Below are 24,821 nucleotides of genomic sequence, written 5' to 3'. Positions count from 1 at the left end.
CAAAATGTAGCTTTATTAAAAGGGACTATCAAGGACACTGAAATATGAAAGTGACAGTACGTTACACAAATTAAAAATAAGAGGTGGGAGGGATATTGAGTGGGCGTGCCCAAAATGTATGTTTGGTTGCATGGCTGCTGGAAAGAGGGGAAAGCAAACAATTTTCAGGCCCGCCGCGTCTAGCAAAAAATATGAGAAAAATAATTGTTAAAAATTCGTAAAATAGTTGAAAGTCAAGAAAAATTCTGCAGAAAGGATGTTAAAGCTCATGGGGTGAGTTTGGCGTAATATAAGTAAATTGTTACGGGGTTATTGAATTAAAATATCGGGGTTATTCAAATTATGAGAGAGGGGTGAGCTGGGGGGGAAACGTTTGTGTTAATCAGCACCCAGTTCGGGACCTCAGAGGAAACTAAAGGAAGACATGGCATAAATATTAAGAAAAGTAAAATAAATTGTGACGTTAGTGCTAGTCATGACTATGTTGCATGCTACTGAATGTCAACAACGATTAAATAGTTGAGTTGAGAAAAGTGAACAAGTTAAGTTTTTTTCTGAATATATCGACAACCGTGCTGCGAGAACAGCTGACTTGAAACACGCGTACTTGGCCTATATCAAAGTTATAAATAAAAAAAATGCATGCTGTGCGCATTCAGGTTTTATTTTTACTCACCTGAAATCACTGTAAACATACCCAGATGGATAGAAGCATATTTGCATTGCCGAAACATGCATTAAAAATGAAATGTAATATGTGCATTGTGATTTAATTCTCTGTATTAAGTAATGTTTTCATCCAGAATGTAGACCAAACACGTCTTTGACTAAAATCTGAGATGACAGTGCAACTTTGAGTTAGTTTACAAGTATCGAAGAGAAGAAGTTGCTTGTCAAAACCATAAACAACCAAAATGGAGGGAGAATTGCGGGCAAACTAATTAGGCGATGCTAAACATTGTGTTGTTCATGTCCGTCTATTTTGTACAGAAATAGTTATACTAAGCCATTTGCACTGTGCACGTGACATTACAACTTTTTTTAACAACATGCATTGGATGCTATTATGCTGCCCTGCTGTGTTATCAAATCATAATAATGTCCCATTGATTTTGATGCGACTATTTAAAATGTTTATATTTGTATGTTGCTTATATATCATATTCAGATTGGACATGATGATTAGTATCATTGCATGTATAATGCACTGATACAGTAGGCTACCTAGTTTTTGTGTCGTGTAGAAAACTATTCCCAGGTTATTGTTAGCCATAACAATGATCCCCTGCTATCTGAATGTTGCTGCTCATGGCTATAGGACGCACGAGGAGCCTATAGCAACATGGCAAAACCTGTAGCCTACAAGTGAACTCTCGATGGGTTTACACACTGCTGTTTGGCTTTGGTTTTAGTCATGTAAGCTAGGCTATTGGTTGTTTTGGGATGGTTTCTTTTGAATGCCACAGTTGCGCTATGGAAATCTTATTGTGCATGTTTAGACAATATGTTGATGTTGACTTCAATATAATACATATTTGGCTCATATGGTGAATGGCAAGATGTGTAAACCCTGATTTTGAAGTGGATGCTTTGCTAAATTGGTTTTCACATGGGGAAAACTTTTTTAATTTAAAGAGAAAGCTTTCCCTTGACTTTCGTTTCCAAGTTTATAAACCAGTTTGATCGCCATTTACGTAATGCATATAGATGTAGGCATACAGCTCTGAAAAAAAACGTTCAATTATATGCTAAATATAGTTTTACATAATGTCAAAATCATTGCATTCTTATTATCTGAGTTAAGCTACCAGTGGTTCACATATTTTTCCTATCATAATGTAATAACTTGACTATATGCATGGTGTTTTTGGTGTATTGTATTGTATTAAAGATAAGCCTTTTGTTTGTCTTTGATTTGATATATTTTAATCAAGTTTGTATTTTAGAAGACTTTGCACGAGATATTGAGAAAGAAACGTTGTTTCTTTGACATTCATTATGTGTTATTGAGCCAAATAAGATGAATCTGTTGCATTAAAACACTTAGTTTCATGCAACTTGTATATATCTTAGATGGTGGTATAATACTACTTATATACTACTTAAGATCTTAAAAACTGTACAGTTACGTTAAACAAGTTAGGTTACATTTTCTTGTTGGTATAAGGTAGAATAAAATCTACAATTGGCTCCAAAGTGTTGATATTGATAGAGCATTTGATGTACTTAATATCTTTACATTGTTGATGTAATGTTTTTTCATCTACTCAAATCATAAGACCTTAAATATACACATTTTAATTGACCTATTCCAGTGATCCAGTATCTTTTTGAAGATGGCCTCTGTTGTCTTGGTTGATGTGTTTAAAATTGGAGTACTCAATTGGGGCTTGAGCTCAAATGCTCACCAGTGTAAGAAATGTATCAAGTACAGTTGTGTAGGCTAACCATCTTGTCTCACTGAGATTATGTATTTTATGATTTTTTTTCTATGTATGAATATCGCGAGAATAGTGTTAGAAATATTAGTACAACCCAATGATTCACTTCTACTTTGTCATAGTTTACTTATCTAACATCAATGGTATTATATGTCTATAAAGCAATGTTCTTAGACAGATAGTGAGAGGATTGAGAAAGAGAAAAAAGTATGTTTAATGTTACATTAAGAAAGAGGATTTGTCTTAATAAGAAGTATGGTAATTTAGAGATGATTTGCAAACCTCATTATCACAAAACTTATCAAAGACAGAACACTAAGTTCTAATCAATCAAAACATCTTTAGACACTAAAATATGTCACCCTGTTGAAATTCTAAATACCAGTTTTTAAGTGCTTTAATTTGTCTTTTATTAGACTTGTGCATTGTGAATACAGATCACCAGAAAGGGTTTTGATAATCATTTGATTAATCAGAAAGTGTTATTTTTGATTTCATAATGTTTTAAAGATGATGGAACACCTCCATTATTTTTCACTAGCATTCTAATACATTGTTATGAATTGTCCGTCTATGAATGATTGTATCCCAACCATTATATTTTATTGTTGTTTAATGAATACAACCAGCTCACTGCTCTGATGCCTTGTTTTAGCTGCTTAAAAAACTCTGAGACGGCACATTTTAACCATCTTTAATTGTATAAGACTGCTGTGATTGTTCATCCTACAAAGATGAGTTAAAATGTGCAGTCTCAGAGTTTTTTAAGCAGCTAAAACAAGGCATCAGAGCAGTGAGCTTACAAGACCTTTACCATACATTTAGCTATAAAAAAATTGCCCTTTACACAACATTACCTATATATTGAGAGTAATGAAAAATGATAAATGCTTAAGCTGAATCTAAAGACATAACTATCAAGCTATGGATGCCTGTCTTAGCACACCTGAACTTAGTATTAATAACCCTCTCTAATAAGTGTGATCATTACAAAACATGTTTGCTCTCCCCATATTCTTCTGCTATACATCTAATTTCTTCTTCCATCGCTGGTTCCATTACTGTTTCTCCTAGTTCTGTATCGCCCAGTCTTGTCTTCCCATGGGCTATAACCTGGTCACTGTGTGGAGATCAACTGATCCTTAATGTGTACTATAGCTTCCTCTTATGCTATATCCAGTAGGTATTTATTATGTAGCGCAGACAGGTTTTTAATGAGAGCTCCTGTGCGCTTCCTCTGCTCCCTGTTGCACATTTCCCTTCTCCGCTTGCATTGGTAGTTAGGACTATTTGCTCCACGTCCGGGATAATCCGACTTGGTAATTAGCCATGCGGATTTGGCAGAAGCTGCGTTCCTGTTGCTGCGGGAATGTTATACTGGAAGCCTTCTGAATCATGTCCCGATAGTGGAGAAATACAGGATCAAGATGGATTGATTGCTATATTTAAAAGCAATAGCTTGATTACTGTTTTAGAACCTTCTCTATGACTGGATTTTGTCTGGATTTTCAATCTTATAAATGTAATCAATGAATGACACACAGGGGCTTCTGATCAATACTGGGCTTTATATAAATACATTGTATCAACTCAAAAATGTATATTATTCATACCCTATACATCTCACTACTTTCATTGAATTTGATATACCTTCAGCGTCATCTGTGAAATATTTGGAAACTGTGGAAATAATCAAAATAACAAATGTATTCCCCTACTTGTAGAATGATATGGAATTTCAGTAGAATTTCTTACCCGTTTGAATGTGAACATTGACCTTTTTCTCTCTCTCTCTCTCTCTCTCTCACACACACACACACACACACACACACACACACACACACACACACACAGCCTCAGGCCTCTGAGTCCTGGCGGTGTTGAGCACATAAAACTGGATAAAGAACAAGCGTCATCGACACTAGGTGGGAACCGCGTCCCTGTCCAGCCAGCCGCGTTGTCCTAGGGTGCAATGGCCACGGGAACCCAGGGGCACCTAGACCACATTTCAGATAAAGCCAGGCTCGCGGTGGCCACAGGGAGGCGAAAGAGAGCGGAAGGGGGCAAGCCCAGGAAGAACTTCCCCTGTCAGCTGTGTGAGAAGGCCTTCAACAGCGTGGAGAAGCTAAAGGTGCACTCATACTCACACACGGGAGAGAGACCGTACCGGTGCTCCCACCAGGACTGCACCAAAGCCTTCGTCTCCAAATACAAGCTGCTACGGTAACAGAAAAAGCGCCCGTTATCTTCTAGTAGGCCATTCTGTATTCTTCTGTATGTACAACACTTACTGTAATATGTAGTTGTTATCTTTAGTAGTCTGTCATTGTATACATTCATGGATTATTGAAGTTTTAAGATCATATGTATCTGTCCTGACTAGCATGCTTACATAAGCACTAGGGCAGTGACGATTCCAGTATCGCAATATTTTTTCCATGGCAAAAATGTAAACATGAAGCAGATCGAACTCTTTGGGCCTTTAAAAACCTGCTGTAAAATATTGTGTGCTATACCTTGGAAAATAAATCAATGTGACTCTGGTGGACTACATAATGATGTTTGTTTCCAACATTAGGGCTGTTTTCCTAAAGAAGTGAAATCTGCTTTGTTTTTTGTTTCCTTGCCACGATACTAACAAGTATAACGATACTGGTACCGTCCTGGCCCTAATAAGCAGAAAGAGTTATTGCTGAAATATGAAGTGTTGATTGAATGTCATCTGTGTTCGAAGGCATATGGTGACACACTCGCCGGAGAAAACCCACAAATGTACGTACTGTGAGAAAATGTTCCAGCGCAAGGATCACTTAAAGAACCACCTACACACTCACGACCCCAACAAGGAGGCCTTCACCTGCCAGGAATGCAGCAAGAGCTACAACACCAAGCTGGGCTTCAAGCGCCACCTGGCCCTGCATGCGGCCAACAGCGGAGATCTCACCTGCCAGGTGTGCCTGCAGCCATTCGCCAGCACAGGCCTGCTCCTGGAGCACCTCAAGACCCACGCCGGCAAGGCCTCGGGCGGCACCAAAGACAAGAAGCACAGGTGCGAGCTCTGCGAGCGCCGCTTCATCACGCGCAAGGACGTGCGGCGCCACATGGTGGTGCACACGGGCCGTAAGGACTTCCTGTGCCAGTACTGCGCACAGCGATTCGGCCGGAAGGACCACCTGACGCGTCATGTGAAAAAAAGCCACGTCCGCGAGCTGCTGAGGGTCAAGACGGAGCCAGACGATTCGCTGGCATCCCCCTTCTCCAACGGGATGGCTGGAGGTGTCAAGGGTGAGCTGGCCACCATGTCAGTGCCGCGCAGGCAGCTCCAGCTCAACCTCTACGGCGGCCCTCTCCTTCCCCAGCACCACTGCCCCACCATGCCCCCCCTGGACATAGAGCCCAATCCCCCACACCCCTTCTCCCTAAAGTACCAGCTGGGCTCCAACCTTACCTCATACTCCATCTCCACCCTGGAGAGGGAGCAGAATCTAAAGGAAGAACTGGAGACGTATCTGATGGAACTGCAGAGTGGCATGCCCTCCTGGGCTGAGGGGGCCCAGCTATCCTCCGCCTCCAAACTGGAGTTGGACTCCCAGGTGGGCTTGTTGGATGAGACCTCGCCCGGCGATGTGTCTCTGTCCAAAATCGTGGCAGTGGGTGAGTCGCTGGCCTCTTCCTCGTTGGTCGACTTCTCACAGCTCTTCAACTTCCTGCCATTGAATGGCCCCCCGTATGGGCACCAGCCGGCAGCCGGCGGGGGTTTAGGCGGGTTCCCCTACCTGCCAGAGGAGGCACTGTCTCTCGTCCAGCTACCGCCCCAGCCCCCGGATTCCCACAAGGTAGCGGGAAGTGGGGGGGGTATCAGCCCCCTCCTTGGCCACTCCTCCTATTCCTCAAACCTGAGCACAACCACCACGCTGCCCCGCTTCCACCAGGCCTTCCAGTGAGATGACAAAACACAAACACACACGCATACCCATAATCCACGCATGCACACACTTACAGTACACACACACACACAGGTTGATAAAAAAAATAAGCTTATTTGTATTTTTATAGCAGTAACAATTTTTTTCATGTGTCTGCACAAAACTACTCCATAATTGCACTTCTGTTCAACAATTATGGGATTCTTTAAATACAGATAAACAAGTAGTTTGGCTCAACCACATAGCTCAAGCCATGGGATAATGGATGACATTTCATTTGGTTAGTGTCAACAATGCTATATCACCACCCTTACAAATTCACCACTATAATGCTGATGACTGACACAGTCCCTTTTAGTATACACAACAACAATCAAACATATCTAGGGTTTTGGAGTTTTCCATAGATTAATTTATGTAGGAATGAGATTACAGTGATGTATTTCTATATTGTATTTATATTTCTATCTTGCCTTGCAATTCCTTTAACTTAGTTTGTCGATTTAACCATATTTTCATATAGCACTTTGTGTGATGTTGAATGTCAGCAATGCAAAACATTTAAAAATGTCTTTGTTATCGTTTTTTGTTTTAGGATTTCAAGCAATTGGAATCATACGTTATTAGACATAAGGTACTGAAAAGCCGCTTTTGGAAGATAGTGTGAGAACCATCCCTGTTACCCTATCAAAACCAAAGTCAACCAAATATGGACTGAATTGCCAGGCAGAATAGTGTCATGCTGTTGCTGATGGTTGTAAACATTGCTGCTGCCTAGTTGTTCCCCTATAGACCCTTGAAATAACTGAACCAGAAATAGACTAAGTTGTTCATCCTCATTTCAATTTATTTCATATAAAAGGTGACAAGATAATATAACTTTTTAAGGCAAGATTATTAACATAGGCCCGGTACCATTTCGGCCCCTAGCCTTTTGCTGCTACCTACTGCTTTGTTTTATGGACTGGATTGGAAAGCAAAATTGTAAAATCTCCACTTGGATTAAGGTTGTTGAGCCATCATCTATGCTTTCACCTATCCAGTCATTTCATAACTGTGGTTATCAAAGGCCAGGAGCTAGTGGAAGGGACTAAGGACTGAAATGGAACCAGACAATAGAAACAACAATAAAGCACTGCCACATAACTGGGGGCAATTTGTCTTTCCACAGTCAACAGGTGTTAATACCGGATATGAGGTTAGAAATAGTATGGGGAACTATAACCCAATCATGCATCAAATCAAGGATAATGTTAGCAATATTTCAACAGCAGGAAACAAGTGAAGTTGAGCCACCAGTTACAAAGAAAAATATATCCATTGTGCAGTTTGAAGTGCTAGATGGGTGTCTGTCACAGGTGGCTAGAGGCACCTTAATTGGTGAGGACGGGCTCATAGTAATGGCTGGAACTGAATAAATGGAATGGTATCCATTTCAGTCACTCCATTCAAGCAATTATTATGAGCCTTACTCCCCTCACTAGCCTCCTGTGGGATCTGTAAACATATCTGGTCACCTTGAATGTGTATGCGCAGGTTTGTGTGTGCCTACTTCACGTGTTTGTGTTTCCAGTCAAGGGCAATTAAGTGATTGTCTATGTGAGGGTCCTCTTCTCTGCAATCTGGGAGACTATAGAGGGGTCAGAACAGAATTGTCTGTTACAACTCATCAAGGTGGTGGGATGGATTAATCATGTGTGAATGGGAGATTTTTCCCTCACACATGCAGACATTCAGAGAAATGAATGCAAAGCACTTTTAATGTCATATGTGACAGGTTGTTCATTTACTCAGTGCCAAGTAATGTCCCAACTTTAAATTTCAAGTCAGGATCCAGTAATCCAAGATTATTTTCAAGGCCCATAATAATACAATTACAATATTTGGGTTTTTATTTTGTGAAAATGACATAAGCTTGCATCCATATGACATAAGCTATCTTTAGAGTTTTAACTACAAAAGTTGTTAGTTTGTCAGGTGAAGACAGAACATACATTTTATTAACAGGTAGAGAATGTAAATACAATATTACAGCCAGCCAGGAATGACATTGCCCTTGTTATACAGTACCATTCACAAATAAGGATTCCTCAAATATAAGTATATCGACCAATGGCAGACAGCATATCAATCATTTTCTGCTCAGCATAGAAAATGCTTCCCCACAATTGCTGTTTCAATAAGACTGATACATGACTACTTTAGCTTACCAGTCCCTGAAGTAGCCCCTTAGCACCAACTTAGGTAGCAGTTGTTTTGACATTGTAGGTTTAGATAAAGTACTGGATTGCACACCTCTCTGCATGATATGAATTCGGCTTGAGTTCATTCTCAGCTGCCATGGTTGTAGAGTGTTTCTGAGGTTTGGTTTTTAGTCGCTCAGAATGATCTTGTCAATTTTGTACATTGTGTTGCATAGTGCTGTATGATATACAGTAGAAACTAGCAATGATGAACTATGGATGACGGTGAGAGGACATGCCTATATTACTACCAGCATGGGTTCAAGACACTCTTTGGTCAGAGACAGAGTTTGTGTTAGTATACTTTCATTCATGTATAGTGTGTGTAATGGAAACATTTCTCACTTGAACTGCAAAATTAAAAACTAGACATGGTTGGTCTGTTCAAGAAGTGACAGTAACACTGTGCTGAGAGGCACTGACTCTGCTGCCGTCAAACTGTTCCTGAACAGCTATGTTAGATGAAACGGCTTAGGTCACTGCCAGTCTTTAGGAACTTGTGTTCTTGGCGCTGTGTGTGTGTGACTGTGCATGTGTGCGTGCGTGTGCATCTGAAAATCTAAACACCTCTGTTTCTGCTTTGCTCAATGATAGCGTATGGCTCTCAGAGAATATATATTTTTTAGTTACAACTGAGATCTAAGTATCTAGATCAATTCAAACCCATCATTGAGGAATGATATTGATAAACCTGGGATGTAATGCTATGGTGATGGAGAGTGTTGTCTTCAGATGAAAGTCAACCTTTGCCTTTAATGGATATATTTTACAGTATTTTGTACCCTTCTTCGAGAAGTGGCATTTATAAGTGTCTTTGCCTCACTCAAAGGGAGAAGGTCTGAAAATGAGGACCTCACACACAACTTTCAACCTCGTTCGTTTCAGTACAGCAGGGCTGATTACAAGCAAGCAATCTGTGCCTATAGCATTTTGATTAATAGTAGCAACATACTGCATATCCAGTTTAATTAATCAAGTTTTACTATTTAATTCTGTCATGTAAACCGTAAATCACTTTTATACATAGATCCCATTTGAAATAGTTAAATATTATGTGAGAAACCTTTGTCTTAGTTGATTAACTATTTGGATATAATTCAAGTACATTTTTATAATCCTAAAAACATTACATTTTCATGTAAACTAACTCTGTATGTTCATGTAACCTATGGGAGTAATATTGATTCGCTTGATCATAATGACCGAAAAAGTACAGTAGTTGGGCTGTTCATTTACAGTGAGGTCCACTTTAGGTTGTAGCTTTAGCTCCAACTTGTATGTTTAAAGAAAAGTCTGTGTGCCCAGTTTAGTGACTGTACAATTGGTATGAAGTGTTTACTTTAACTCATTAATTTAACATAACACAGACTGTCCAGCAGTGTTTTCCCTTGGAGCAAAACATGACATTGTTCTACTCTGTTAAAAATAATCATTAAGGCAAAAAACTGCTTTGAATCCCCCCTGTTCCTTCAACATTTCTTGACTGAAAATAATATAACTTTAGTAAGGGCCACGTGATGTCATTGAAAGGGGAAGCTGAATGTCTGTGTAATGTTTTCAAGTGTTATGGAGGTGTGTGCTGTCAGTGTGTCTTGAAGATTTGTAGTTTTACATAAAATGTTTGGTAAGCCAGATTTATTTTAATCTTAGCACTTTTGGAAAATGGATTGCCTTTGTTTCCTCCAATACTTTTTTCTTCTTTAAAATATCTTTATTACAGAAAGTATAGATGTCAAAGTTACCTCTTTAGAGAAAATTAACGTGTAAATACAATATTAAATGTTTTATTTTTACAGGTACAGTTTTTACAGTGTTTTACTATCAACATTTAATTTTTGCTTTACTTGCACAAATGTTCCGTGTGTCTCATTGAGGGGTCTATCTGTCAGATATTAAAGACTCTATTTTCACATCATTGCAGTCATTTTACATATGCCAAATTCCTTAGCATCTATATCTATGCTGACAATTTGTTTGACTTTTATACAACGGGTGGATGCTGATTGGTTAAAAGCGCATTCCAGCCAGTGTCTATTCCACAAGTTACCACCAGCTAAAACTATGATGTTGAAATGCCTATTTACTCTGTTCCATCTTACTTTGCAATCCACTGTCTTATTAGCCCACCGAGGCAATATATAAACTTGATCTCCACTATAAAAAGCATCTAGACATTACCTCCCATTTCTTTTAGACTAGCATTTGATTTTCAACAGCTGAGATTTGTATAAACCTTGCTGTCTGTCTCCACGACATTTGAAATGTTCAATATTGAAATTCGATCTCCAGCTGTCCCATAGTAATGAACATGTCAAGACCAGACAGACAGGCAGGCAGCGTTTCTCAGCCAGTCGAAATCATGACTCCGCTGGCATAATTTTTATGGATATATACAAAGAAATGTCAATAGAAACAGGTCAAACGAAACGAAATGCAGCTAGTTTGCTGTCTTTCCAGCTTAAGTTTGAAGTGATTGTGTTAGCAGTGTTGTTTTCTAGCTCCACTGAACAACGGTGTCTTGACGAGAGAGGACATTTTCTATGCCAGGCAAAATCGCGCATCTTTGGCTCATATGGATGTATACAAATAAATGTCACTAGAAAACAGCTTAAACAATACTTTGTTGTTATTCTGGCTGCACTGTTTGACGTGACTGTAAGTTAGCCGTAGTTGGCTAGCTAGCAAGCAAGGGATAAGAACATTTTGAACTAACATCTGGGTCGCGTCCATAGATGCATAACAAAAGGACTGAGTCTCGTCCCTGGCAACCGAACCGATAGACCAAATTAACAGCCGGCTTGGGAAGCAACCCTAGATTTGTGTCGGGACAATTTTATTTATTTTATTTAACCTTTATTTAACTAGGCAAGTCACATTCTTATTTACAATGATGCCTACCCCGGCAAAACCCGGACAACGCTGGGCCAATTGTGCTCCGCCCTGTGGGACTCCCAATCACAGGCGGATGTGACACCGCCTGGATTCAAACCAGGGACTGTAGTGATGCCTCTTGCACTGAGATGCAGTGCCTTAGACCACTGTGCCACTCGGGAGCATATGTCTTGTGGAAGGATGAAATAGTATGAATAAATTCATCAAAATAACGTTTTTAATGAAAATATGTCAATCATTATTTGAATATGTTTGTTACTCAACTTTGTCTCGGGCCTAACAACACCTGTGCCAATATATCCTCCAAACACCGGCTTCTCTGACATTATCACTTTATTAACCCTTGATAATGAAAAAGTAATCCGAGAACTATATATCAAATTTGAGAAAATGTATTGGAGTAGCTTATAAGGTTCAAGTGCTTGGGATACTGATATTTTTATATCCTCCATATTTTATACTTTTTATGGTTTCAGAAGGCACTTATTGTGTCCACTGATGGATTATTGAGTATCTGATACAAGGGTTTCTTCAGTGAGAGACACAGACCTTTAGCAATTCATGCCAACCTTCATTATAAGCTTCAGTGGTACCATTGAACCATGTTGAATGTGTATGTAAGAAACACTGCAATATTGCAATATTTTGGTATTGGATCAAGCTGCTAACATTACTTCTAAAGCTCCTTAAGGTGCCACAGACCTCTTTTCTAGTTCTTTGCTTTGTTTTTACAAAAAATATCAAATTGAGCTGAATGGTTGACATGTGTGTGCCTAGTTGTTTTCATGTACATATGTTTTATGTACTGTGACTATTTGTGGTATTGTATGGACTTTCCTGTAATGTCACAAGCTTCTCTCCTTCACTTTGTATGGCGGTATGATGGGGTACCTTTGTCATGCTGTTTATTGACAGAAAAGGGCTTGGGCGAGTGTTCACTTGTCACCTCAGTATTAAATCAGGCTGAGATGACCTTGATGGCGATGATGAAGAAGAAGATAATGACTCCACGAGAAGGGACACATCTCTGAAAGGACTAGTAGTACTTATACAGAGGGATTTGTTTAGAGGCAAACTGCATTCCAGCCATGTTGGATTTATTTTTCATTGCAATGCCATCCTGGGAGAATGATGGACTCGTGTTGCTAATCATTTATATATTCCTTAAAATCCATTTTACAAACTACTGTTGTATTTGTATAAATATTGGCAAAATAATGTTTGCATATAAGTTGTGTAAAATAGAAATTAACGCTGCAGCTTTTTATGAATTTTTAAACATTGACATCCAAAGAGACAGATTATTTGTTGTCCGGCCAAATAACCTGATTTGTTTCCATACTACCTTGCTGCTATGAGAGTGAAGATCTCCAGTCTTCAACTCCAGTGTTATTACACAGTGTAATGAAAGCTCAATCAACATAAAATAAGAATTAATGCAAAAGTCCACAATTGTTGGTCCATTTTTTAAGTGTGTGTCAGTATGTGTGTAAGGTCTACAATCCAAAATAATTTATAATAGATACATTTTACTGGAAGATAATCCCATGCATATTGAACAAATTTCAGCTTTTAGCGACTATGTGCAGATTATCAAAGAGTGCGTTTCTGACAAAAAATCTGAGGTGGAAAAAGTACGCAATTGTCAAACTTGAGTAAAAGTAAAGATACCTTAATAGAAAATGACTCAAGTAAAAGTGAAAGTCACACAGTAAAATAATTAAAAAGTGTTTGGTTATAAATATACTTAAGTATCAAAAGTAAATGTAATTTCCAAAATATACTTAAGTATCAAAATCATTTCAAATTCCTTATATTAAGTAAACCAGATGGCACGATTGTGTTATTTTTTATTTATTTATGGCAAGCCAGGGGCACATTCCAACACTCAGACATCATTTACAAACGAAGCATTTGTGTTTAGTAAATGTTCCAGATCAGAGGCAGTAGGGATGACCAGGGATGTTCTTTTGATAAGTGCTTGAATTGGACTGTTCTTCTGTTCTGCTAAGCATTCAAAATGTAACAAGTATTTTTGAGGGTCAGGAAAAATGTATGGAGTAAAACGTAACTTATTTTCTTAAGGAATGTAGTGAAGTAAAAGTAAAAGATGTCAAAAATAGTCAAGTAAAGTACACACCCAAAAAACGATTTATTTTATCTACAGTAGGCTAACTTTAGTGCTCAAGGAATGACATTCAATGAGAGCAACGTTTACTTTTTAAACATTATTGAAGTCTCTTCAATAAAAAACAATAGAGTGTACATCTTCAAAAGTTATATTCTTCTAAAAATCAAGGGGTATCTCATAATTATAATGTCTGGAAAATTGACAGACTGACTTTAAATATCCGAGGCTACTCCTTATTAGGGCTACCTCTTGTTCCAGCTATCAACTAATCGAATAACAACATGCGCAAGCTCTCATTTGCGTGTTGCCTGAAGAACTTTATCCATCTCTCGATTTTGGAGCTAGCAGCATTCCACAGGCAAATTATTGCAACGATTTCACCCTACATATCCCAACTCAATGGTTCCATGGGAAGGTCGCAACCAGGAACTACAACCCATGCAGCCCATCGGACCAGGGGGGTTGGGTTCATTTACAGAGGCGTGTACTTTGAGGAGACTGTCGGTGTCAAAAAAGTGAAGAAGTGCGCCAAGAATAAGCTCGCATCCAGGCACGCTCATTTACGCCATAAGAACATTGTGTGCATTATAGCAAACACCACGTGCATACCGGTGAATCTGGTAAACGGGGACAACATTGGCACTCGAGTAATGGAATATGCACGTGAAGGAAATCTTCACCAGGTCATCTACGGTTGCGCGGGTATGCTTGCAGTGGACAGGTTAGCCCGGTTAGCCAATGTGCGGGAGCACTGGTTGGTCGGCCCAATTGAGGTAGTATGTACATGAATGTATAGTTAAAGTGACTATGCATATATGATAAACTGAGAGTAGCAGCAGCGTAAAAAGAGGGATTGGGGCTGGGGGGGGGGGCACACAATGCAAATAGTCCAGTTAGCCATTTGATTACCTGTTCAGGAGTCTTATGGCTTGGGGTTGAAAACTGTTGAGAAGCCTTTTTGTCCTAGACTTGGCACTCCGGTACCGCATGCCATGTGGTAGTAGAGAGAATATTCTATGACTGGGATGGCTGGGGTCTTTGACAATTTTTAGGGCCTTCCTCAGACACCACCTGGTGTAGAGGTCCTGGATGGCAGGCAGCTTAGCCCCAGTGATGTACTGGGCCGTAGGCACTACCCTCTGTAGTGCCTTGCGGTCAGAGGCCGAGCAATTGCCGTACCAGGCAGTGATGCAACCAGTCAAGATGTTTTCTATTTTGGAGCTGTAGAACCTTTTGAGGATCTCAGGACCCATGCCAAATATTTTTTGTTTCCTGAGGGGGAATAGGCTTTGTCAGGCCCTCTTCATGACTGTCTTGGTGTGTTTGGACCATTCTAGTTTGTTGTTGATGTGGACACCAAGGAACTTGAAGCTCTCAACCTGCTCCACTACAGCCCCGTCGATGAGAATGGGGGGCGTGCTCGGTCCTCCTTTTCCTGTAGTCCACAATCATCTCCTTAGTCTTGGTTACGTTGAGGGATAGGTTGTTATTCTGGCAGCACCCGGCCAGGTCTATGACCTCCTCCCTATAGGCTGTCTCGTCGTTGTCGGTGATCAGGCCTACCACTGTTGTGTCGTCTGCAAACTTAATGATGGTGTTGAAGTCGTGCCTGGCCATGCAGTCGTGGGTGAACAGGGAGTAAAGGAGGGGACTGAGCACGCACCCCTGGGGAGCTCCAGTGTTGTAGATCAGCGTGGCAGATGTGTTGCTACCCACCCTCACCACCTGGGGGCGGCCCGTCAGGAAGTCCAGGATCCAGTTGCAGAGGTGTTTAGTCCAAGGATCCTTAGCTTAATGATGAGCTTTGAGGGTACTATGGTGTTGAACGCTGAGCTGTAGTCAATGAATAGCATTCTCACATAAGTGTTCCTTTTGTCCAGGTGGGAAAGGGCAGTGTGGCGTGCAATATATATATTGTGTCATCTGTGGATCTGTTTGGGCGGTATGCAAATTGGAGTGGGTCTAGGGTTTCTGGGATAATTGTGTTGATGTGAGCCATTACCAACCTTTCAAAGCGCTTCATGGCTACGGACATGCTACGGGTCTGTAGTCATTTAGGCAGGTTGCCTTTGTGTTCTTGGGCACAGGGACTATGGTGGTCTGCTTGAAACATGTTGGTATTACAGACTAAATCAGGGACATGTTGAAAATGTCAGTGACGACACCTGCCAGTTGGTCAGCACATGCCCGGAGCACACGTCCTGGTATTCCGTCTGGCCCCGCAGCCTTGTGTATGTTAACCTGTTTAAAGGTCCTACTCACGTCGGCTACAGAGAGTGTAATCACACAGTTGTCCGGAACAGCTGATGCTTTCATGCATGCCTCAGTGTTGCTTGCCTCGAAGCGAGCATAGATGTGATTTAGCTCGTCTGGTAGGCTCGTGTCACTGGGCAGCTCGCGGCTGTGCTTCCCTTTGTAGTCTGTAATAGTTTGCAAGCCCTGCCACATAAGATGAGCGTCGGAGCTGGTTTAGTATGATTCAATCTTAGCCCTGTATTGACGCTTTGCCTGTTTGATGATTCGTCACAGGGCATAGCAGAATTTATTGTAAGCTTCCGGGTTAGAGTCTCGCACCTTGAAAGGGGCAGCTCTAACCTTTAGCTCAGTGCGAGTGTTGCCTGTAATCCATGGCTTCTGGTTGGGGTATGTACGTACAGTCACTGTGGGGACGACGTCCTCGATGCACTTATTGTTAAAGCCAGTGACTGATATGGTGTACTCCTCAATGCCATCGGAAGAATCCCGGAACATGTTCCAGTCTGATAACAAAACAATCCTGTAGTTTAGCATCTGCTTCATCTGACCACTTTTTTATAGACCGTGTCACTTGTGCTTCCTGCTTTAATTTTTGCTTTTAAGCAGGAATCAGGAGGATAGAGTTGTGGTCAGATTTATCAAATGGAGGGCGAGGCTGAGCTTTGTAAGCGTCTCTGTGTGTAGAGTACAGGTGATTTAGATTTGTTTTCCCTCTGGTTGCACATTTAACATGTTGATGGAAATTTGGTAGAAGTAATTTAAGTTTCTCTGCATTAAAGTCTCCGGCCACTAGGAGCGCCGCCTCTGGGTGAGGGGTTTCCTGTTTTCTTATTTCTTTATACAGCTGACTGAGTGAGGTGTTGGTGCCAGCATCTGTCTGTGGTGGTAAATAAACAGCCACGAAAAGTATAGCTGTAAACTCTCTAGGCAAGTAGTGTGGCCTGCATTTTATAACAATATACTCTAATTCAGGTGAGCAAAATCTAGAGACTTCCTTAGATTTCGTGCACCAGCTGTTGTTTACAAATATGCACAGACCACTCCCCCTCGTCTTACCGGAGTGTGCTGTTCTATCTTGCCAGTGCAGCGTATATCCCGCTAGCTGAAAATCCATGTCGTCATTCAGCCACGATTCCATGAAACATAGGATATTACAGTTTTTAATGTCCCGTTGGTAGGATATTCGTGATCGTGCCTCATCTGGTTTATTGTCCAATGATTGCACATTGGCGAGTAGTATTGACGGTAACGGCAGCTTTCCCACTCGCCTTTCCGGGTCCTGACCAGGCATCCGGCTCTTTGTCCTCTGTACCTGCGTTGCTTCCTCTTGCAAATAACAGGGATGTTGTCCCTGTCGGGTATTTGGAGAATGCCCTGTGTATCTTGCTTGTTGAACAAAAAATCTTTGTCTAATCCGAGGTGAGTGATCGCTGTCCTGATATCCAGAAGCTCTTTTTTGCCGTAAGGTACGGTATAGTGCATTTGGATATCAAACCGGCCAATGTATTGGTCTCAAGGGAGGATTTGTGTAAGATTGTTGACTTTGGCTGTTCACTGAAATTGGAGCTCGGGGGGGAGGGTCTGTCCAGCCTCACGCCCCAAATGAGTCATGGCAGGGACACCTACACCCACCGAGTGCCTGAGGGGTTGAACGGGGAAGACATGTCTCCAAAGTCAGACATCTTGTCACATCCTGACCAGTAAAGGGGTTATTTGTTATTATATTTTGGTCCGGACGTGGCAGGGGGTATTTGTTTTATATGGTTTTGAGTGTGTGTTTATGTAGAGGGGCGTTTTATTTATGTTTCCGGGGTTTTTGGTTTAGTTCTATGTTGTACAGTTCTATGTCTATTTCTAGGGTGTTTATTTCTATGTTTAGTATTTGGAATTGGGGCCTTCAATTGGAGGCAGCTGGTTATCGTTGCCTCTGATTGAAGGTCCTATAATTAGGAGTTTGTTTGTTTTGGGGATTGTGGGAGATTGTTCTTTGTATTGCTGTGTGAGCCTACAAGACTGTTTGTCGTCCGTTCATCGTTTTGTTTCGTGTTTAATAAAAATGAGCATTCACATACCCGCTGCGCCTTGGTCCAATTCATACGACGGCCGTTACTGAATCTCCCACCAACCACGGACCAAGCAGCGGAGGAATGAGCAGCAGGTGGACTATCAGGAGTCGTGGACCTGGGAGGAGATTATAGCCGGAGAGGGCCCATGGAGGAAGGTTAAAGAGGACCGGGAATGTTACAGGGGTACACGGTTGGCGTTTAAACCTGAGAGGCAGCCCCAATAATTTTTTTGGGGGGGGCACATTGGTAGTTTTGCGGGGCCAGGATTAAGCCCCAAGCCAAATCCCCGTGCTTTTTGGAGGCAACCTATTACTGGACAGGTCCCGTGCTTCGGAATAATGCGCACTGCGTCAAGGCCAAGTATTTACAGGCCGGTGTGCGCGGTGCCAGCGCTCCGCATTTGCCAGGGGGAAGCGGGCATCCAGCCAGTAAGGGTGGAGCCAGTGCTGCGCTCGAGACCGCCAGTCACGGTCCAGTGTATCCTGTTCCCGCTCCTCGCACTAGCCGTGAGTTGCGTGTCTCCAGTCTGGCACATCCCAAGCCAGCACCACGCACCAGGCTTCCAGTGCATCAGCCCAGTCCAGTACGTCCTGTTCCCGCTCCTCGCACTAGCCTTGGGGTGCGTGTCCCTAGTCTGATACCTCCAGTACCAGCCCCACGCACTAGGCTTCCAGTGCATCAGCCCAGTCCAGTACGTCCTGTTCCTGCTCCCCGCACTAGCCCTGAGGTGCGTGTCCCCAGTCTGGTACCTCCACTACCAGCACTAGGCTTCCAGTGCGTCAGCCCAGTCCCGAGCTTCTGACAACAGTACCTCGTCCAGAGTGTCTGGTAACAGTGCCTCGTCCAGAACTTCTGGCAACAATGCCTCGTCCAGAACTTCCGGCAACAGTGCCTCGTCCAGAGTGTCCGGCAACAGTGCCTTGTCCAGAGTGTCCGGAACCAAGAGAGACGGTCCACTGTCCGGAACCAAGAGAGACGGCCCACTGTCCGGAACCAAGAGAGACGGCCCACTGTCCGGAACCAGGAGAGACGGCCCACTGTCCGGAACCAGGAGAGACGGCCCACTGTCCGGAACCAGGAGAGACGTCCCACTGTCCGGAACCAAGAGAGTCGTCCTACAGTCCAGAGCTCCCAGAGTCGTCCTACAGTCCGGAGCTCCCAGAGTCGTCCTACAGTCCGGAGCTCCCAGAGTCATCCTACAGTCCGGAGCTCCCAGAGTTGCCCTACAGTCCGGAGCTCCCAGAGTACAGTCCAGGGTCCACAGTGACGGGCTTCAGGCAGAGGTATTCAGTGGGGGTGGACTGGTCAGGTAGGGGACTAAGGCCTGAGCCTGAGCCACCTCCACTGTAGGAGGTTTGGGGAGGGGGGGTGTAGCACGGGAACCGTCAATGACGGCAGCCACCCTCCCTTTAGTTTAGGTTTTTTTTGTGGGTATTTTTGTTGTCAGGTGCATCCGGGGTCTGCACCTTTGGGGGGGGGGGGGGGGTGTACTGTCACGTACTGACCAGTAAAGGGGTTATTTGTAGAGGGGCGTTTTATCTATGTTTCCAGGGTTTTTGGTTTAGTTCTATGTTGTACAGTTCTATGTCTGTTTCTAGGGTGTTTATTTCTATGTTTAGTATTTGGGATTGGGGCCTTCAATTGGAGGCAGCTGGTTATCGTTGCCTCTGATTGAACGTTCTATAATTAGGAGTTTGTTTGTTTTGGGGATTGTGGGAGATTGTTCTTTGTATTGCTGTGTGAGTCTACAAGACTGTTTGTCGTCCGTTCATCGTTTTCTTGTTTTGTTTTGTGTTTAATAAAAATGAGCATTCACATAACCGCCGCGCCTTGGTCCATCCATTACGACGACCGTGACACATCTACTCCTTTGGCATCACTCTTTGGCAACTGATCACCAGAGAGCGGCCCTATAGAGGCGACAGGCAACATGTGTTATGTAGTGGTTGCATACAATTTACGCCCCTTGGTCACTGATGAGACCTCCACATTTCAAGGAGACCCTGTGGAAACATTGTGCTCAAGTGCACAATGTTTGTGGAAACATTGTGCTCAAGTCCTTGGCGAGCCAAGGTGGAGACCAAGCACCCAAGATGTCCTCACAGATCTGGACAAGATCTGGTCTGAACCTTACTTTTTTTGTCTTTATCAACCCAGACTAATTTTTATTTGTCATTATCAAGCCAGACTATATATCATTGTGTGATCCGTCAGTGGTGTCCATTAACTTTTACGCATGTATACTTAACACACAGCTTTTATGCACATCCTGTTGGACTCCCATGTTGATTTACTGAATTCAAGCGAATTGTGAAAGCCAGGCCCCAATGGGGACATCACACTAAAAGGCATATGATGCCGTCACTCTTTTGCCAATTCTGCTAAATAGATGTTTTAACAGTGTTTAAAATACAAGTTGCCTAATATTGAAACTACTCATATGGGCACCTATTCCTTATTTTAAATGCATAACCTCTTAAAATATATACATTTCTGATATACCTATACTGAAGGGAGTTTTGCACTAAATTGTTTTAGGCCTACTTGTTTACCTGATTTTTAAGGATAACAAAAATGTGTCAATGTAAAATACATTGTTTATATACATTTACATTTTTTACATTTACGTAATTTAGCAGACGCTCTTATCCAGAGCGACTTACAAATTGGTGCATTCACCTTATGATATCCAGTGGAACATCCACTTTACAATAGTACATCTATATCTTTTTTGGGGGGGGGGGGGGTAGAAGGATTACTTTATCCTATCCCAGGTATTCCTTAAAGAGGTGGGGTTTCAGGTGTCTCCGGAAGGTGGTGATTGACTCCGCTGTCCTGGCGTCGTGAGGGAGCTTGTTCCACCATTGGGGTGCCAGAGCAGCGAACAGTTTTGACTGGGCTGAGCGGGAACTGTGCTTCCGCAGAGGTAGGGAGGCGAGCAGGCCAGAGGTGGATGAACGCAGTGCCCTTCTTTGGGTGTAGGGACTGATCAGAGCCTGAAGGTACGGAGGTGCCGTTCCCCACACAGCTCCGTAGGCAAGCACAATGGTCTTGTAGCAGATGCGAGCTTCAACTGGAAGCCAGTGTAGTGTGCGGAGGAGCGGGGTGACGTGCGAGAACTTGGGAAGGTGTAACACCAGACGGGCTGCGGCGTTCTGGATGAGTTGTAATTGTTTAATGGCACAGGCAGGGAGCCCCGCCAGCAGCAAGTTGCAGTAGTCCAGATGGGAGATGACAAGTACCTGGATTAGGACCTGCGCCGCTTCCTGTGTAAGGCAGGGTCGTACTCTGCGAATGTTATAGAGCATGAACCTACAGGATCGGGTCACCACCTTGATGTTAGCTGAGAACGACAGGGTGTTGTCCAGGGTCACGCCAAGGCTCTTAGCACTCTGGGAGGAGGACACAATGGAGTTGTCAACCGTGATGGCGAGATCATGGAAGGGGCAGTCCTTCCCCGGGAGGAAGAGCAGCTCCATCTTGCCGAGGTTCAGCTTGAGGTGGTGATCCGTCATCCACACTGATATGTCTGCCAGACATGCAGAGATGCGATTCGCCACCTGGTTATCAGAAGGGGGAAAGGAGAAGATTAATTGTGTGTCGTCTGCGTAGCAATGATAGGAGAGACCATGTGAGGATATGACAGAGCCAAGTGACTTGGTGTATAGCGAGAAAAGGAGAGGGCCTAGAACAGAGCCCTGGGGGACACCAGTGGTGAGAGCATGTGGTGCGGAGACGGATTCTCGCCACGCCACCTGGTAGGAGCGACCTGTCAGGTAGGATGCAATCCAAGAGTGAGCCGCGCCGGAGATGCCCAACTCGGAGAGGGTGGAGAGGAGGATCTGATGGTTCACAGTATCAAAGGCAGCAGATAGGTCTAGAAGGATGAGAGCAGAGGAGAGAGAGTTAGCTTTAGCAGTGCGGAGAGCCTCCGTGACACAGAGAAGAGCGGTCTCAGTTGAATGGCCAGTCTTGAAACCTGACTGATTTGGATCAAGAAGGTCATTCTGAGAGAGATAGCAAGAGAGCTGGCCAAGGATGGCACGCTCAAGAGTTTTGGAGAGAAAAGAAAGAAGGGATACTGGTCTGTAGTTGTTGACATCGGAGGGATCGAGTGTAGGTTTTTTGAGAAGGGATGCAACTCTCGCTCTCTTGAAGACGGAAGGGACGTAGCCAGCGGTCAAGGATGAGTTGATGAGCGAGGTGAGGTAGGGGAGAAGGTCTCCGGAAATGGTCTGGAGAAGAGAGGAGGGGATAGGGTCAAGCGGGCAGGTTGTTGGGCGGCCGGCCGTCACAAGTCGCAAGATTTCATCTGGAGAGAGAGGGGAGAAAGAGGTCAAAGCATAGGGTAGGGCAACGTGAGCAGGACCAGCGGTGTCGTTTGACTTAACAAACGAGGATCGAATGTCGTCAACCTTCTTTTCAAAATGGTTGACGAAGTCATCCGCAGAGAGGGAGGGGGGGGAGGGGGAGGAGGATTCAGGAGGGAGGAGAAGGTGGCAAAGAGCTTCCTAGGGTTAGAGGCAGATGCTTGGAATTTAGAGTGGTAGAAAGTGGCTTTAGCAGCAGAAACAGAGGAAGAAAATGTAGAGAGGAGGGAGTGAAAAGATGCCAGGTCCGCAGGGAGGCTAGTTTTCCTCCATTTCTGCTCGGCTGCCCAGAGCCCTGTTCTGTGAGCTCGCAATGAGTCGTCAAGCCACGGAGCAGGAGGGGAGGACCGAGCTGGCCGGGAGGATAGGGTACATAGAGAGTCAAAGGATGCAGAAAGGGAGGAGAGGAGGGTTGAGGAAGCTGAATCAGGATATTGGTTGGAGAAGGATTGAGCAGAGGGAAGAGATGATAGCATGGAAGAGGAGAGAGTAGCAGGAGAGAGAGAGAGCGAAGGTTGCGAGGGTGCAATACCATCTGAGTAGGGGCAGAGTGAGTAGTGTTGGAGGAGAGCGAGAGGGAAAAGGATACAAGGTAGTGGTCGGAGACTTGGAGGGGAGTTGCAGTGAGATTAGTAGAAGAACAGCATCTAGTAAAGATGAGGTCAAGCGTATTGCCTGCCTTGTGAGTAAGGGGTGACGGTGAGAGGGTGAGGTCAAAAGAGGAAAGGAGTGGAAAGAAGGAGGCAGAGAGAAATGAGTCAAAGGTAGACGTAGGGAGGTTAAAGTCACCCAGAACTGTGAGGGGTGAGCCATCCTCAGGAAAGGAACTTATCAAGGCGTCAAGCTCATTGATGAACTCTCCAAGGGAACCTGGAGGGCGATAAATTATAAGGATGTTAAGCTTGAATGGGCTAGTGACTGTGACAGCATGGAATTCAAATGAGGAGATAGACAGATGGGTCAGGGGAGAAAGAGAGAATGTCCACTTGGGACAGATGAGGATTCCAGTGCCACCACCCCGCTTACCAGATGCTCTCGGGGTATGCGAGAACACGTGGTCAGACGAGGAGAGAGCAGTAGGAGTAGCAGTGTTTTCTGTGGTAATCCATGTTTCCGTCAGCGCCAAGAAGTCGAGGGACTGGAGGGTAGCATAGGCTGAGATGAACTCTGCCTTTTTGGCCGCAGACCGGCAGTTCCAGAGGCTGCCGGAGACCTGGAACTCCACGTGGGTTGTGCGCGCTGGGACCACCAGGTTAGAGTGGCAGCGGCCACGCGGTTTGAAGCGTTTGTGTGGCCTGTGCAGAGAGGAGAGAACAGGGATAGGCAGACTGCCACTCTAGGTTAACAAGCTACAGGAGAGGCTACGCTAATACAAAGGGGATTGGAATGAACACTCAATGACACAGTACTGCTCGCTGGTAGAGTTGGCTAGCTAGCAGTGGCTGCGTTGTTGACTTTGTTTGAAAATGTAGCTGGCTAACTAACCTAGATAGCTACTCTGTACAACACCTTTATCTATGATACAAAGACAACTATGTAGCTAGCTAACATTACACTAATCAAATCGTTCCGTTGTAATGTATTTAGTTTCTACTGTACTGCTAGTTGGTAAAGCTGGCTAGCTAGCAGTGGCTGTGGTGTTGGCTTTGTTTGTAAAACGGCGTCGAAGCGAATGAGTACAGCTGGCTAGCTAACCTTGTTAGTTTTTCAAAGCTACACCTCTATCTTTGATGCAAAGACAGGAAAGACAACTATGTAGCTAGCTAACATTACCAGCTAACATTACACTAATCAAATTGTTCCGTTGTAATGAAATGTAATAAATGTAATATTACCCGCGGAGCGAAGTACAGCACGACTCCTCACTAATGACATGATCTAAATTCTCACATGTGCTATCTATTAAAGTTGTTTGCAAATTACATGCTCTAACCCAAATTGAGACGCGACATTCCTGCATGCCTCTCTTTCTGCTCGATTATACAAAGGTGAAGAAAATTAACGGGACTCCCAAAAAGACCAAAGTGCCCAGTCAGTTCGTGTGACCTTTTACACCAAACTGCAATAGTTATGAACTATAAAAACCTGACTCAGTCTGTGTACATGTAACACATTTGAAGTGTTTCTAATGTTTTAGCTATTTGATGAAACTTCATTAAAATGTCCTGTTTTGTACTAGAATGGTATTTTATTTCAACTGAATTAGAATGGGATGACCTACTACAGTATCAACAAAGAAACAGCTTAACCTATCTTTCTCATTTTGAAATTAATTTTTTTTTGATAATTTGTGTTTTTCGCTCAGACTTAGAAACTGATCGAAGAAGTAGCCTAAAACCAACAACATAATCTTAATTTACAACAACAAGGAGCATGTCTCATGTTTCTGTTAGAAAAACCCTATTAACACCAGTGGGCAACAGAGCATACAATTCTATAAGATAATTCTCAATTCTAACCCGTTGACTTTGAATTGTCTGTTATTCTGAACATTGT

The 24,821-nt window shown here is 43.2% G+C and overlaps 1 protein-coding gene and 1 pseudogene across 2 annotated transcripts; both read left to right on the top strand.

The window, feature by feature from the left end:
• LOC115155092 (zinc finger protein PLAG1-like) lies at nucleotides 1-10,522 on the top strand. Of its 2 annotated transcripts, none has more exons than XM_029701874.1 (3): nucleotides 1-56; nucleotides 4,296-4,664; nucleotides 5,176-10,520. In XM_029701874.1, the coding sequence occupies exons 2-3, from the start codon at nucleotides 4,414-4,416 to the stop codon at nucleotides 6,383-6,385; spliced, it is 1,461 nt and encodes a 486-aa protein (XP_029557734.1). In that variant the 5' UTR covers nucleotides 1-56; nucleotides 4,296-4,413; the 3' UTR covers nucleotides 6,386-10,520. The 2 variants fall into 2 exon arrangements, with proteins under 2 accessions (XP_029557734.1, XP_029557733.1); XM_029701873.1 differs by lacking the exon at nucleotides 1-56 and adding an exon at nucleotides 85-273 and having other exon boundaries at nucleotides 5,176-10,522.
• Nucleotides 8,826-24,370, top strand: LOC115163068 (serine/threonine-protein kinase mos-like; annotated as a pseudogene).
• Nucleotides 24,371-24,821: the final 451 nt, after the last annotated feature.

Source organism: Salmo trutta, chromosome 2, assembly GCF_901001165.1.
Source record: "Salmo trutta chromosome 2, fSalTru1.1, whole genome shotgun sequence".
Lineage (NCBI taxonomy): Eukaryota > Metazoa > Chordata > Actinopteri > Salmoniformes > Salmonidae > Salmo > Salmo trutta.
Note: the sequence above shows the minus strand (reverse complement) of the source record. Positions and strands in the feature narration are given on the sequence as shown.